This window comes from Vombatus ursinus, unplaced genomic scaffold (assembly GCF_900497805.2).
Source record: "Vombatus ursinus unplaced genomic scaffold, bare-nosed wombat genome assembly UNPS02014941.1, whole genome shotgun sequence".
NCBI lineage: Eukaryota > Metazoa > Chordata > Mammalia > Diprotodontia > Vombatidae > Vombatus > Vombatus ursinus.
Window position 1 is genome coordinate 2570825 of NW_020954719.1, and position 15412 is coordinate 2586236.

A 15412-nucleotide genomic window follows, 5' to 3' on the forward strand; every position below is an offset into this window, starting at 1 on the left:
GTTTATCAAACACTAGATTACCATGGTTATCTACTACTGTGTCTTGTATAACTAATCTTTTTCACTGATCCACCACTCTATTTCTTAGCCAGTACCAGATAGTTTTGATGATTATCACTTTATTATACAGTTTGAGATCTTATACTGGTAAGCTACCTTCTTTCACACTTGTTTAAATTAATTCCTTTGATATTCTTGACCTTTTGTTCTTCCAGATGAATTTTGTTATGATTTTTTCTAGCTCCATAAAATAACTTTTTGGTAGTTTGATTGGTATGGCACTGAATAAGTAATTTAGGTATCACTTTTATTATTATATTGACTCAGCCTATGCATGAGCAATTAATTTTTCTAGTTGTTTAGATCTGAGTTTATTAGTGTGAAAAATGTTTTGTAATTGTGTTCACATAGTTCTTGGGTTTGTCTTGGTAGGTAGGATCCCAAGTATTTTGTATTGTCTTCAGTTATTTTAAAAGGAATTTTTCTTTTTTTCTCTTGCTGCTGGACTTTGTTGTAATATGTGGAAATGCTGATGATTTTTTTGTGTGGGCTTATTTTATATCCTGCAAGTTTGCTAAAGTTGTTCATTATTTCAAATAGTTTTTTAGTTGATTCTTTGGGATTCTCTAAGTATACCATCCTATTATCTGCAAAGAGTGATAGTTTTTTGTTTCCTTATTGCCTATTCTAATTAATTCAATTTCTTTTTCTTTTATTGCTATAGGTAACATTTCTAGTACAATATTGAATCCAATAGTGGTGATACTGGACATCTTTGCTTCACTTCTGATTCTCTTAGGAAAGCTTTTAGCTTATACCCATTTCAGATAGTGCTTGTTGTTAGTTTTAGATAGATACCTTACGTCATTTTGGGATCTCTTTTGGGGGGTGATTAGTGGATTCTTTCAATTTTTATTTTACCATCCTGGATCTAGGATATCAGAGTAGTTTTCTCGATAATATCTTGAAATATGATGTTCAGACTCTTTTTTTTATTCATGGCTTCAGGGTAGTCCAATAATTCTTAAATTTTCTCTCTTCAGTCTGTTTTCCAAGTCCGTTTTTTTTTCCCAATAAGATATTTCACATTTTCTTCTGTTTTTTTCTTTTGATTTTGTTTGATTGATTCATATCATCTTGTGTGGTCATTAGTTTCCACTTGCCCAGTTCTCATTTTTAAGGAATTATTTTCTTCAGTTAGCTTTTGTACCTCCTTTTCCATTTGGCAAATTCTGCTTTTTAAGCAGTTGTTTGATTTAGTAGATTTTTGTACCTCCTTTTCCATTTTGCCAGTTCTATTCTTTAAGGATTTGTTTTTTTCATTGAATTTTTGTACACCTTTTCCATTTTTTTTTTGCTTCCTAAATCTAGCTATTGACTTTTTTTTCGTAATTCTCTTGCATAACTCTCATTTCATTTTACAATTTTTCTGCTGCATCTCTTATTTGATTTTTAAAATCCTTTTTGAAGTGGGGGTGGGAGTGAGGAGGGGAAAAAAATCTTTTTTGAGCTCCTCTAGGAGTTCTCTTTGAGTCTGAGACACATTAATATTTATCTTTGAGGCTTCACATATAGGCATTTTGACATTGTTGTCCTCTTCTGAGTTTGTGTTTTGCTTCTTCCCTGTCACCATAGTAACTTTCTGTGCTCAAGTTTGTTTTTTTTTTTTGCTCATTTTTCCAACCTATTTCATGATTTTAAAGTTTGGCTCTGCTCCTGGGTTATAGGGGGAACTGTCCCAAGCTTCCTGTACCAGAGGCCAGGGCCTCTGGGCCTGGCTGCTTGCCTGATGCACAGGGCCTTGCTGGCCTCACAGCTGGCCTGCTGTGCCAGGGCTGAGGCCTTGTTCTCTGACCTGTGGTAGGGCTAGAAGCCTCCCACTAGCTTTTCCAGCACCATTTTCACTGGACTATGTTCTTCTTTTACCTGATTGAGACAGACCTTTCCTGCAGTCCTTCTAAGTTGTTTTGGTATGGAAATTTATTTTTCCTTGTCCTTTTGTGGGTTCTGCTGCTCAAGGATTCATTTTAAAGCATTACTTAAAGTTATTTGGCAGGGAATTTGAGTGAGGCAAGTTTCTACCATTTCTCTGCCATCTTGGCCAGCTTTAGTAATTCTTTTTTTTTCAATATGTTCTTTTTATTTTTTCCCTAGTTACAGGTAAAAAACAATTTTTAACATTCATTTTTAAAACTTGGAGTTCCAAATTCACTCCCTTCCTCTCTCCCCACCTCCCACCACCCAATTGAGAAGGCAAGCAATTTGATATAGGTTATACATGGGTAGTCAAGCAGAGCACTTCCATAATAGTCATGTTGTGAAAGACGATATTTCCATCTATCCTATCCCTGTTTATTCTACTCTCTCCTTTGACCCTTTCCCTCCTCAAAAGTGTTTGCTTCTTATTACCGCCTCCCCTAATCTTCCCTCCCTTCTATCATACCACTGCCCTTTTCTTAACCCCTTCCTTCTTACTTTCCTGTAGGATAAGGTAGATTTCTATACCAATTGAGTATGTATGTTATTCCTTCTTTAAGCCAGTTCTAATGAGAGTAAGATTCACTTATTCCCTCTCACCTCCCCCCTCATCTCCCCCATTGTAAAAACTTTTTCTTTTTCTTTTACGTGAGATAATTTGCCCCGTTCTACTTCTCCCTTTCTCCCTCTCAGTACATTCCTCTCTTACCCCTTAATTTTATCTTTTAGTTGTCATTCCTTCATATTCATTCAGTTTATACCTATGCCCTCTGTCTTTATCTGAATATATATATATATATATATATATATGTATATACTAGCTACCTTAATGATGAGAAAGGTGTTACGAGTTACAAATATCATCTTTCCATGTAGGAATGTAAACAGTTTAATAAGTCCCTTATGATTTCTCTTTCCTGTTTACCTTTTTATGCTTCTCTTGAGTCTTGTATTTGAAAGCCAAATTTTCTATTTAGTGCTGATCTTTTCTCAAGAATGCATGAAATTCCTATATCATTGAATATCCATTTTTTCCTCTCATGGATTATATTCAGTTTTGCTGGGTAGGTGATTCTTGATTTTAATCCTAGCTCTTTGGCCCTCTGGAATATCATATTCTAAGCCCTCAGATCTTTTAGTGTAGAAGCTGCCAAATCTTGTGCTATCGTGATTGTGGTTCTACAATACTTGAATTGTTTCTTTCTGGCTGCATGCAATATTTTCTCCTTGACCTGGGAACTCTGCAATCTGGAATTGCAAAGGTGATCAGTGGTTTCTTTCAGTTTGTATTTTACCCTCTGGTTCTAGATTATCAGGGCAGTTTTCCTTGATAATTTCTTTTTTTTAATGTTCTGTTGTATTTTTATTTATGTTGTTAAATATTTCCCAATTACATGTTTTTTGACAATCTGTAAGATAGAATTTTTTTTGGATTGTACAAACATCATTTCTGGTTTTTTTAAATTTATTTTTAGTTTTCAACATTCACTTCCATGAGATTTTCAGTTCCAAATTCTCTCCCCATTTCATCCCTCCCCCCACCCCAAGATGGCATGCATTCAGTATACCTGTTCCCCTAATCTGCCCTCCCTTCTATCCCACTCCCCTCTCATCCCCTTCCCCTTCCATTTTCCTGTAGGGCAGGATAGATTTGCATACCCCATTTCCTGTATCTCCCATTTCCCAGTTGCATATGAAAACTATTTTTTTTAGCATGTGTTTTTAAAACTTTGAGTTCCAAATTTTCTGCCTTCCTCCCTCCCCACCCACACTCATTGAAAAGACAAGCAACTTGATACAGGTTATAGATGTGTAATCATGCAAAACACTTCTATAGTAGTCATGTTGTGAAAAACTAAGTATATTTCCCTTTATCCTATCCCGCCCTCCATTTATTCTATTCTCTCTTTTTGACCCTGTCCTTCCTCAGAAGTGTTTGCTTCTGATTACCTCCTCCCCCAGTCTGCCCTCCCCTCTATTATGCCCCTGCTCTCTTGTCCCCTTCCCCTCCTATTTTCCTGTAGGGTAAGATAGATTTCCATACCCAATTGAGTATATCTATACCCTCCTTAAGCCAAATCCAATGACAGTAAGATTCACTCATTCCCTCTCACCTTCCTCTGTTTTCCCTCCACTGTAAAAGCCTTTTTTTTTCTGTATTATGTGAGATAATTTACCCCATTTTACCTCTCCCTTACTCCTCCTAGTATAATTCTCTCTCACCCCTTAATTTTATTCTCCAGATATCACCCCTTCATCTTCAACTCATCTTGTGCCCTCTGTCTCTCTGTCTGTCTGTCTGTCTATCTATCTATCTATCTACATACATACAATTTTTACCCTCAGACTACCCTAATACTGACAAAGGTCTCATGAGTTACAAATATCATCTTTCCATGCAGGAATGTGAACAGTTCTACCTTAATAAGTCTCTTATGATTTCTCTTTCCTGTTTACCTCTTCATGTTTCACTTGAGTCTTGTATTGGAAAGTCAAATTTCTATTCAGCTCTGGTCTTTTCATCAAGAATGCTTGAAAGTCCTCTATTTCACTGAATGACCTTTTTTTCCCCTGAAGGATTATGCTCAGTTTTGCTGGGTAGGTGATTCTTAGTTGTAATCCTATCTCCTTTGCCCTCCTGAATTATTATATTCCATGCCCTCTGGTCCCTTAATGTAGAAACTGCTAAATCTTGTGTTATCCTGATTGTGTTTCCACAATACTTGAATTGTTTCTTTCTGACTGCTTGCAATATTTTCCCCTTGACCTGGGAACTCTGGAATTTGGCTATAATATTCCTAGGAGTTTTCCTTTGGGGATCTCTTTCAGGAGGTGATCAGTGGATTCTTTCAATTTCTATTTTGCCCTCTGGTTCTAAAATATAAGGGCAGTTTTGCTTGATAATTTCTTGAAAGATGATGTCTAGGCTTTTTGTTTTTTTGATCATGGCTTTCAAATAGTCCAATAATTTTTAAATTCTCTCTCCTAGATCTATTTTCCAGGTCAGTTGTTTTTCCAGTGAGATATTTCACATTGTTTTCTATTTTATCATTCTTTTGGATTTGTTTTACAGTGTCTTGATTTCTCATAAAGTCACTAGCTTCCAAGTGGTCCATTCTAGTTTTTAAGGTAGTATTTTCTTCAGTAAGCTTTTGGACTTCCTTTTCCATTTGGCCAATTTTGCTTTTTAAGGCATTCTTCTCCTCATTGGCTTTTTGGACTTCTTTTGCCATTTGGGTTAGGCTATTTTTTAAGGTGTTATTTTCTTCAGTATTTTTTTGGGTCTCCTTTAGCAAGCTGTTGACTTGTTTTTCATGATTTTCTTGCATCACTCTCAGTTTTTCCTCTACTTCTCTTGCTTCTCAAAATCCTTTCTGAGCTCTTCCATGGCCTGGGACCAATTCCTATTTTTCTTGGAGGCTTTGGATGTAGAAGCTTTGACTTTGTTGTCTTCTTCTGGTTGTATGTTTTGATCTTCTTTGTCACCAGAATAGGATTCTGTAGTCTGACTCTTTTTGTGCTGCTTACTCATGATCTCAGCCAGTTACTTGAGTTATAAACTCTTTGTTAAGATAGGGGTGTCTGCTTCCAGTATGGAGAATGTACTGTCTCAAGCTTCAGGGGTTTTGTGCAGCTGTTTTCAGAGATACTTCTAGGGACCTGTAAATTTTCAGTTCTTCCCAGGTGCTATGATCAAGGTAGAGTTGTTTACGCCTTTCCTGGCCTAGGCTCTAGTCTATGAGTGACCATAGGCACTCTTTTCTGTCTTGTAACTGTGAGGAGGATTTCCTCTCCACAGCCACTACATGCTCCACCAAGTCAGCACTACTCCTCACCCCAGGACCACCACCCGGATCCAAGCAGGGGCAAAGCAAAATAACCCTGCACCAGCAGAGAGATCCCTGCAATCCCCCTCTGATCAGCCGCTGGATTCCCCATCAGTTTATTGGCCGGAAGCTCTGGAAGCAGCCACCACCCCGGGGCTGGGCTTGGGGACCTGTGGCTGGTTCTGTGCTTCTCTCTCCCACTGCAGACACAGACTTTTCCCATTGACCTTCTAAGTTATCTTTGGCGTTTGTGGGTTGAGAAGTCTGGAAACTGCCACAGCTGCCTGTGATTCAGTCATCTGAGGCCTGCTCCAGGTTCACTGAAGCCTGAGTGCCCACATACAACTGTGCTCCTCTCCCCACTCAGCACGATATACCTTTGTAATCAACCATCCAGGCTATATTGAGATGGAAATTTGTTTCACTCTGTCTTTTTGTGGGTTCTGCTGCTTTAGAATTTGTTTAGAGCCATTTTTTATAGGTATTTGGAGGGGTTTGGGAGAGAGCTCAAGCAAGTCACTGCTTTTACTCTACCATGTTGGCTCTACCCCCTAGCTCCAATAATTCTTAAATTTATCTCATCAATCTGTTTTCTAGGTCAGTTGTTTTTCTGATGAGATATTTTGTATTTTCTTATTTTTTTCATTCTTTTGACTTTGTTTTATTGTTTCTTGAAGTCTCATGGAGTTATTCTGCTTGACCAATTATAATTTTTAGGGAATTATTTTCTTTATTGAGCTTTTGTACCTTTTTTCCATTTGACCAGTTCTGCTTTTTACGTGTTTTTTTTTTCCTAAAGTGAATTTTTGTGCCTCTTTCATCATTAGGCCAATTCTGTTTTTTAAGATGTTAATTATCTTCAGCTTTTTTTTTTTTTAGTGCATCTTTTACCAAGCTATTCTCTCCATAATTCTCTTTCATCATTTCACTTTCCTTTCTTTTCTCAACTTTTCTTCTACTACTTTTATCTCTTTAACTTTTCTAAGTATTCTGGATAGCCTTGGGTCCAATTAGCATTTTTCTTTGAGGCTTTGCTTATAGCTATTTTCATATCATTGTCTTTTTCTGGGTTTATGTCCTGTTTTTCTCTCTCACTGTAGAAGCTTTTTTGTGGTCAAGTTATTTTTTATTTTATTTTTAAAATTTTTTTAAAAACTTTGCTCATTTTCCCATCATGTTTTCTTGACTTCGGTCTTTATTGGTCTCTCTTTACCTGGTCATGGGGAGGCACTGTGCCCAGTTTTAGAATTTGTTTGTTTTGCTGTTTTCAGAGCCACTTCTGGGGGTCTGTAAGTGTTTGGTGCTTCTAAGGTGGTGTGCTGTCACTGCTCTTCTAGTCCATGTGCCTGTCTTTACCCAGGAGGGGTCCCTGCTTCCCTACAGCCATGGGTACTAGTGCATCTCTTGGTCCTGGAACTATGACCAGAGCCCCTGGTCGCTTGTGACCATATTCTCCTCTCAACCCTGGAATTGTGACCCAGAACTTCTTATAGGCAGTAGAATTGCCAATCAGTGCTAGTTTCACCTAGTGCTAACAAAGGGTCCCTTATAATCTCTAACTAGTTTCCTGACCCCCTTACCATCTATGAGCTGCAAGTTCCTAAAACTGCAGCTCTTCTGTTTAATGCACTTTCATAATGCATCTTAATGGTTACCTTTTTGTGACTTAACTCATTGAGGGCAGGATTCATGTCTTATCCAAACATTATTTCTACCTCCATTGTCATTTTAAGTACTCTCTTCAATGAGTTGAACACCTACCATGTGTTAGTTACTGAATATAGATGTGAATGTTGACAAGTCTTTACTCTCAAAAGGTACTCATAATTTAGTAAGGAAAAGTTGTACAAAGTTTGACATAGCAACACTAGAATAGATTTAAAATAGTTTATTGATGCTCACATAATGAAGCTTAATGTTTTAGGATAACAGTTATTCAGTCAAGGATAGGATGAATATAGCCTCCCTTCTTCCTTCTGTTCTATGAGGCAACACTACAGGATGAAAATCTTGACATGTTGTGTGGTATGACCTCTGTTCAAAGGCCCAAAGCTGTTGGGAGTTCAAATTTATGTAGATTTTTTTTTTTTTTTTGGTGAGGCAGTTGGGTTAAGTGTCAGCCTAAGCTCACACAGCTTTAGTAAGTGTGAAGTGTCTAAGGCTGGATTTGAACTTGGCTTCTCCTGACTCCAGGGCCAATGCTTTATCCACTTCACCACCTAGCTGCTCCATTTATATAGATTTTCAAAGGTTTGATATTGAAGTTACTCTCTGAAGCAATGAAGTCAGGGAACATGGACCAATAGCAAAAGAAATTATCTAAAGTTTGCCTGATTAGAAACCAGGGAGACCAGTTCTAATGGGAAGTCTTCAGGATGAGAAAGTTTAAATTATAACCACCATATCAGTAAGCTTTTGGAAGAGTTACAGCAGCTCATGCTAAGTAGAACTGGGTACAGTTAAGCCTTAAGCTAACCAGCCTTATATGACAGAAATCAGGTCAGGGAGAATGGTGCTATTAGGCAAATCTGGCTCTTTAGAAAGAGATTTAGGAATAACCTATGCAAATTAGAATATGATTAAGTACACAGAAGAGGTCAAACAATGGTAGGAGCAATTGGAGGGAAGGATCATTTTTCACAATATGTTTTGTTTTTTTTTATTATTTTTAGGCAGTTGGGGTTAAGTGACTTGCCCAGGGTCACACAGCTGGTAAGTGTCAAGTGTTTGGTCTAAGGTAGTATTTGAACTCGGGTCCTTCTGACTTCAGGGTTGGTGCTGTATCCACTGGGCCACCTAGCTGCCCCTGGGAAGGATCATTTTTAGACAGAGGAACAGAGGAAGGAAAGTTTAATGGAAGTGGACTGTGAAGTATAACACTCAGTAGACTAGAGTATAGTGTGAAATAAGGATGGAAAGGCAATTTGAAGCCAGATATTTGATGGCCTTGAATACCAGACTAAGGTATTCATAGACCAAGCTAGGGAGTTTGTACTTAATGGGAAATTAAAATTTTGTGACACAAAGAGACCTTTGAATTATTAAGACGATTGTTTGGGAACAATATATAAAGGATAGATTGTAGAGGAAAGGAATGAAAAATGGGAGACGTGAGTAGGTGCTTGTTACAATTATCCATGTGAGAGGTAATGAGAGCCTGGACAAAGATAAGGTGAAGTTTTGGCTAGATATTTGTGGCCTGAAGGAATGTGTAATCTGGCAAATTAAAGATGGAAACAGATATTCTTTAGGAAGCCAGGAAAGTTTTTTTTTTTAAGATAGGTTTTGAAAAGTATTTTTCTCTAAACCACAAATAAAGACACATCAGAAGAAGGGAGGAAATACTAACTTTTATTCAATTTTTTTCTTAATCAAAAAAGTAAAAATGTGATTATTTTATTACTGAGGTTATTGAAATTGCTGAACATAGTAATCGAAAGGCATAGCCAGTAATTTTTTAAAACTTTTGTCCCCATCCCAGTGAAATATTTTGATTTTTTTTTTTTAATCTTTCATATCACTTGTATTTCTTATTGTGAAACTCAAACATCGCTTCCCAAATGATTTGGCCCAGAATTGGGTTAAATACCTTGGAATTTAGGACTGAAGGAAATTTTGACATTTTCCTAAGAGGGGACACTTGTGGAACCCAGGGTTTGGACCTTTGATTTCATTGGTACAGAAAACTCCACAATGAGAGGAAACCTTCTCTACCAATTCAGATTCCCACCTTCTCAACAACTTAAAGTCTTAGAGAGATGCTTATGACACAGAGGCTAAGCAACTTGCCCAGTATCATGTGGCCAATATATGTTAGAGGTAAGGCTTAAACCCAAGTCTTAACTCTGAATTAGGTTATTTATCCCTCCATACTACTTCTTGGGGCCTGCAGAGAAGATCTCTAATCTTGTTGTATATTATTCCAGTATTTGAATATAAATGAGAAGCTGTTTTTATTATCATATTTTGCCCAAGTTATTCTTTCTTCATTTAGTTATTATTTGGGTAGTTGCCCTTGCTTTTCTAGTTGAAAAGAAAATTGTTGCCACCAAAGTCCTTGGCACTGCCACATAAGTTTAACATCCAGAAATTGATATCATTTTTTTTCAGTGGAAATCACATTAAAGAAGAGGAATTAACATCTGCTTTGCTGTTGTACCCTAAGGACAATGAGACTTTTTCATCTCAGTTGCATCTGAAATCTCTATATGTGTTATCTCCCCTAATAGAATGTGAGCTACTTGAGACTAGGGATGGCCTTTTCTATTTGTATCCCCAGTGCTGAACCCAGGGCTTTACATATAGTAAGCGCTTAATAAATTATTCTATTCATTTATTCTACCCCAAAGGGTGCTGGTTTGGAATCAGAGAACTTCAGTTTCAATCTCAGATCTGCCACTTAGCAGGCAGGTCACTAATTCTATCTGGACCTCAGTTTCATCATCTTTAAAATGAGAGGATTGGGCTAGGTAACCTCTAAGGTTCCTTCCTGCTCAATCTCTGATCATATGATTAATCAGTATTTTTGGAATGAGTGGTTTAATAGTCTAGCAAGTACTGATTACTGGGAAAGATGGAAGAGCAAATGCTGTGATAATAAAACAGCATTTTGAAATTTTTAACTGTTTTGATATTTATTATTAACCTGATCAAATTAGCTTGTTCCCATTGCACCTAAAAATACAATAAGCTTAAAAAACCCTAATCAGTATACCCAAAAGGTAATTTAGTGTCCCTTATTACTGAAGACTGTAACTTCTTTCTCTGTACGTAGTACACTTAACAGTGGGTCAGCTCGACCTATCAGGTTACTCATAAATAGAGCAATATTTTCAATTTAGCAGGTGTGGAATAAGTGCCTGCTCCCTCTACCCTTTTCCCTGTTTAAGAATTATGACTAAATACTTAGTTTCAAATCCTGCTTTACTTAATACCCTTATGATATTTCACAATTTTCAGTTGGGAAATGTTTTTTAGATAGATCTTTGAAAACCACTCCCACCATTTGCCCTAATTAAAGTAACAGCTGAACAGGACTTAAATATAAATAGAATTTACAGAGAAAGTAGTTATAGATAGCACAATGATATAATAGAAGAGGCTAGGGAAATGAGTTTAAAAAAAAAGTAATAAGCTGCTAGGGGAGTAGTGATTAAAAGGAATTTGAATACTAGTGTTTAAATCTTGATTAAAACCCATATGCCAAATGCAAAGATGTGTCATGAACATGTTCATTTGAGTATTTTTTTCTTAGCAATATTGATTTCCTAGTTAAAAACTTTCCTACCAGGACTTGAAAATATTAATCACATTGAGAGGAAAGGGGAGAAGGTTAAAAAGGTTAACAATTTCTCCTACAACGTTTGTTAGTGAGTTGAGAATATGCTCTCCTCTGCTATTTTTATTTTTAACTTTTAGATTTAATCCCTAGAAGGGTGCCACAGTGTAACCTTGCTCTTAAAAATTCACATTTTTCAACTCTATTATATATTTTGTGCTTTTAAAATTGACATCAAGATAATAGTATAGAAAAAAACATCAAGGTTAGAAGGGAGAAAGAAGGTATGTTGTTCCACATAAACATCAAATACAGTATTGGGAAATTATTCCACGATCATTTTTTTTTTAACAAAGTTCATGATTATGGCTTAAGAGATTGCAATGAGATTTTATTTCACTAGGCATCCTCTGGAAGATAAAGTACAATGTATGAATCAAGAAAATACAGTTAGGCGTTGAGATAAATATATGACTATACATATGCCTTATAATAGCTAAAAGGACAAGTTCCTGCATGATTTCTAATGCTTGATAGCCACAGTTTGTTGTTTTCAAGGAGCTCAACAGAAGATGGGTAAACTTTGATTGTTCTCAGTGCCTGAAGGTGCTGGATGCCCTGAAGTAGGAAAGGAATTTATAGCAAAGGCTCACCACGAAGTACCAGATATTCCGAGCCATCTGTGATCTTGCAATGAAAAAGCGCCAGATGATGAGGAAGAGGACTGTGTTAAAGAGGTAGTAAATGTTTCTGAGCCTGAGGAACAGAAAGACACACATGTAATTAAAAGAAAAATGAAACTACTCTAAACCTAACAGTTACCCAAATATTTATTGAGCACCCACAGAGTACATAGGATTGCATTTCAAAGAATGTGTCCCTGCCATCAGGGGCCCAAGACTAGGAAATTCTTAAGTAAAAGCTGTAAAAAAGCAAATTAATCTCTAAAGAAACTACTAAGGAAGTAGTTTATTTACACATGATAGGATCGATGTGTCTGGTTTGTAAAATGGAATTAATGTGCTGTCAAGTGGTTATATTCAGGAATTTGGTACCATTGGCCCCATTAATAGTTATGAACAAGATATTTTTTCTTAGGCTGATGGGGCTCTACTTAATTTAACCTTAGCTAATTTTCGAGGATCAGCACCTGATCTGAACCTTTGCCTTTGGTTTAGGAATACCTTCTTATTTCATGTACTTAAATGGTAATGACTAGTTCTATCTAGCCCGGTACAGCAGAGCCAAGTTAAGCCTCAATATTCTGTTCATTCTGTAACAGTGTTGTGAACTTTTGAAAGAACCAAAAAGATGACTCATAACTAATCCTTCATCTCATCCTATGCAAACAAAATAAAAGTGTGTTTTTCCTAGCGTATTTATTTCCAAGGGGAAAGAGTACTAAAAGGAATATTGGTAGTAAAATTAAAGTAATGAGAGAATTCCATCATCCAGCATGGATCCAGTGGTTTCTAAATTTACTAAACTATCCTACGTTGCTAACATTGCCAGAGACCACATTGACTATATATGATTCTCTAGTGCCCAAAGCACTGGTGCCCAGTCATTTCCTTCCCTTCCTCCCCTTCTTCTCCTAGTAACTTGGATTTGGTCTAGCTAGTGGTTCTAAATAAAGTTCTTTGGTATAGGTTGTAATCCTAGCCTCACTATCAACCATTTAGTAAGCCACTTGATAGTTGGCAGGTCTTTGGTGATCACACTGTTCCACTTAACTAACTGCATGTTTTCTCTCATAAGAACACAGGCTAATTAAAAGCCAGATTCTACCCCTTCCCAAGCCACGACCCCTCCCAAAAAGCATCATGCAACTCAATACATTATAGAAGCATATAGTACATAATGTTTGAGGGAGAGACACTTTTTTAAAAATCACATTTTGGGGAAGGAGACCCCTCCTTTTCACCAATGTAAGTGGTGAATCACTTTCAAATCAGTAGTAGGCCAGCTAGGAATGGTTTTGATTGGTTGTTACACATGTGCTGGCTGTCCAGATGCCAACTGATGTTCAGACAATCAGTAACAGGAACGTGCAAAGACAGCTTCCTCTTTAGCTCTTACTCCATTGATTGAAATAAGGCACTATCTTTCTAGGCTGGAAATCTGAGGTTGCTTTGTGAACACTTGAGCATCTGTGGATATTATTGCATTGCTTGGCATTTAGTAAGCACTTAATACATGATTTATGTATCAAATCCTCAGACTGCTGCTTATTGTTACCCTCATTACTTAAAAAACAATCGAAGAATAGAAATTTTGAACTGGAGCTTAGTTGTCCCTAGACAGTCCTGCATAGACTTTTTATACTTAGCACAGAGCTAGAGCAGTACTGTTGTGGAAAAATGTCCTCTGCAGCCCACCTGAATTGAGTTTGGAGTAGGCTGTTAATTCCATAGGTAAAATTATGTTAGAAATTCATTTAAATGCTAGGTGCTGGAGGTGTAAAGGCAAAAAAATAAAACCGCTCTTTGTCCCCAAAGAATATACACTCTACTGAAAATTTCTACTACAAACAACTTTCCTTTAGATTTATTGCTCCTTTTCAAAAAGCAAAAACTTTGCATAGCTGTCAGATACACTCTTGGAAACATGAAGTTTCCTTGATATGCTTAAAATCTTGGGAGTCACCTTTAACTTCTTCCTATATTCCTTGCTCCCCACATCCAAATTACTCATTTCAGTGTGTAGATTTTCTCTTTGTAATCTCATATCTTCCCTCTTCAAGCTCTACTGCTATTACTTCGGTGTACGCCACATAAGAAATTATTATTTCTTACCTCAATACTAATAATAGCTTGTTAAATGGCTTCCCTCTCTTTATTTTGTCTCCTCTTCCATCTTTAGTATGTAACTTTGGCAGACAAATATTCACAAATATATATATATATTTTTTGGCGAGGCAATGGGGTGAAGTCACTTAACCAGGTTCATACAGCTAGTAAGTGTCTAGTGTCTGAGGCCAGATTCGAACTCAGGTCTTCCTGAATCCAGGGCCAGTGCCCTATCCACTGCGCCATCTAGCTGCCACCATAAAAATATTTTTATCACGTTAATATGTTATCCTCCTCCTCAAAAACTCAGTGGCTTCTTGTCTAAGCAATAAAGTCCAAACTAAGCCTAGCATTTAAGGCCCTACTTTCCTTTTCAGCTATGTTTTCCATTGTTCTTCAATTTTACTCCTTTCACCAGCTGGGCAAATTTGGTCATTATCCCATTAACAAGCTTTGCAAATTATTACCTCCATGCCTTTGTTCCTTTTGCCTCCTCGGCCACCAATATATAAACTCACAGAAATGATTGCAATGGCCTCCCCCTGAATATCCAAATTCTGTCCTACATCAGCCCACAGTTATTTTCTTCCTATTTTGAAGGCTTTAATACTTATTGACTAAACCTCTCATTTTGAATTTTTCAGACAACTCTGTATTGTTTAACAAATTGTTCATGTGTCTGTTTTGTTTCTTTGCCTCAATTATAAATTCTCTGTGGGTAATAAGTTTCTAGCCCATTATAGGAACTCAACAGCTATTGTTAATTGATTGTTGACACTTACATTCTTAAATGTCGCTTTGCTGCAGGAATTCCAGCCATATCCTCTTTCAGTAGATATTTCTTAATTCCCAAGCAGTAGTTTTCAGTGTACTCCAACCAATTCAAGTGGCGTACGTCAAAGTTGAATAACTGAAAGGAGATAACAGTGGTTTAATTGCTAAGAATGAACAGTTGGGCAGTAATGTAATAATCCAACATTGAAAAACATATATATGAGATTCCCAAGTTTTATAGAGTAGAGTAAATTTTTTCTTGTTTGAGGAAAGATAAAAGGTAATGGTGGAAGGCTGTAATTAAGAAGGAGATGAGGAAATGGATGGCTTTAACTGGATACGTTAAAGAATTGTTATATAAACACTTCCTAAGACCTGTGTGAGGAAAGGTCAAAGGCTAAAGGGGTAAATTGGGAAAAGTTTTTAAGTTAAAAGAAGTGGTTTTTGTTAGGGGAAAGTTCCTAACAATTAGAACTGTAAAAAAAAAATTTTTTAAAAAGTGGAACTGATTACCTTGGAAGGTAGTAGTTTCTCCTAACATCTCTTTTGAAATGTTTAAGGGAGAGGCTGGATGACTATTTGTCAGGTATGGTAGAACAAGGGCTTCCAACTCTAAATTCTGAAATTTTATGATAGTCACTTTTAACAATTTGAAGGGCTTCCAAGACAATTGCAAAGGACTCATGACAGAAAATGCTATCCACATACAGAGAAAAAACTGAAAAAGTCTGCATGTAGATTGAAGCATACAATTTTTACTTTCTTTA

General features: G+C 36.8%; 1 protein-coding gene across 9 annotated transcripts in view; it reads right to left on the bottom strand.

Annotated features, from left to right (window-relative positions):
- Positions 1-10106: 10106 nt before the first annotated feature.
- The window catches only part of FAR2 (fatty acyl-CoA reductase 2), a 158888-nt gene continuing 153582 nt past the window's right edge, over positions 10107-15412 (bottom strand). For all 9 annotated transcript variants that reach the window (XM_027844376.1, XM_027844377.1, XM_027844370.1 and 6 more), the window contains 2 exons: positions 14654-14781; positions 10107-11838 (listed from right to left, as the gene is read on the bottom strand). In XM_027844376.1, the coding sequence (XP_027700177.1) occupies positions 11676-11838; positions 14654-14781 (291 nt within the window). In that variant the 3' untranslated portion in view covers positions 10107-11675. The remainder of the gene's footprint in view (positions 11839-14653; positions 14782-15412) is intronic.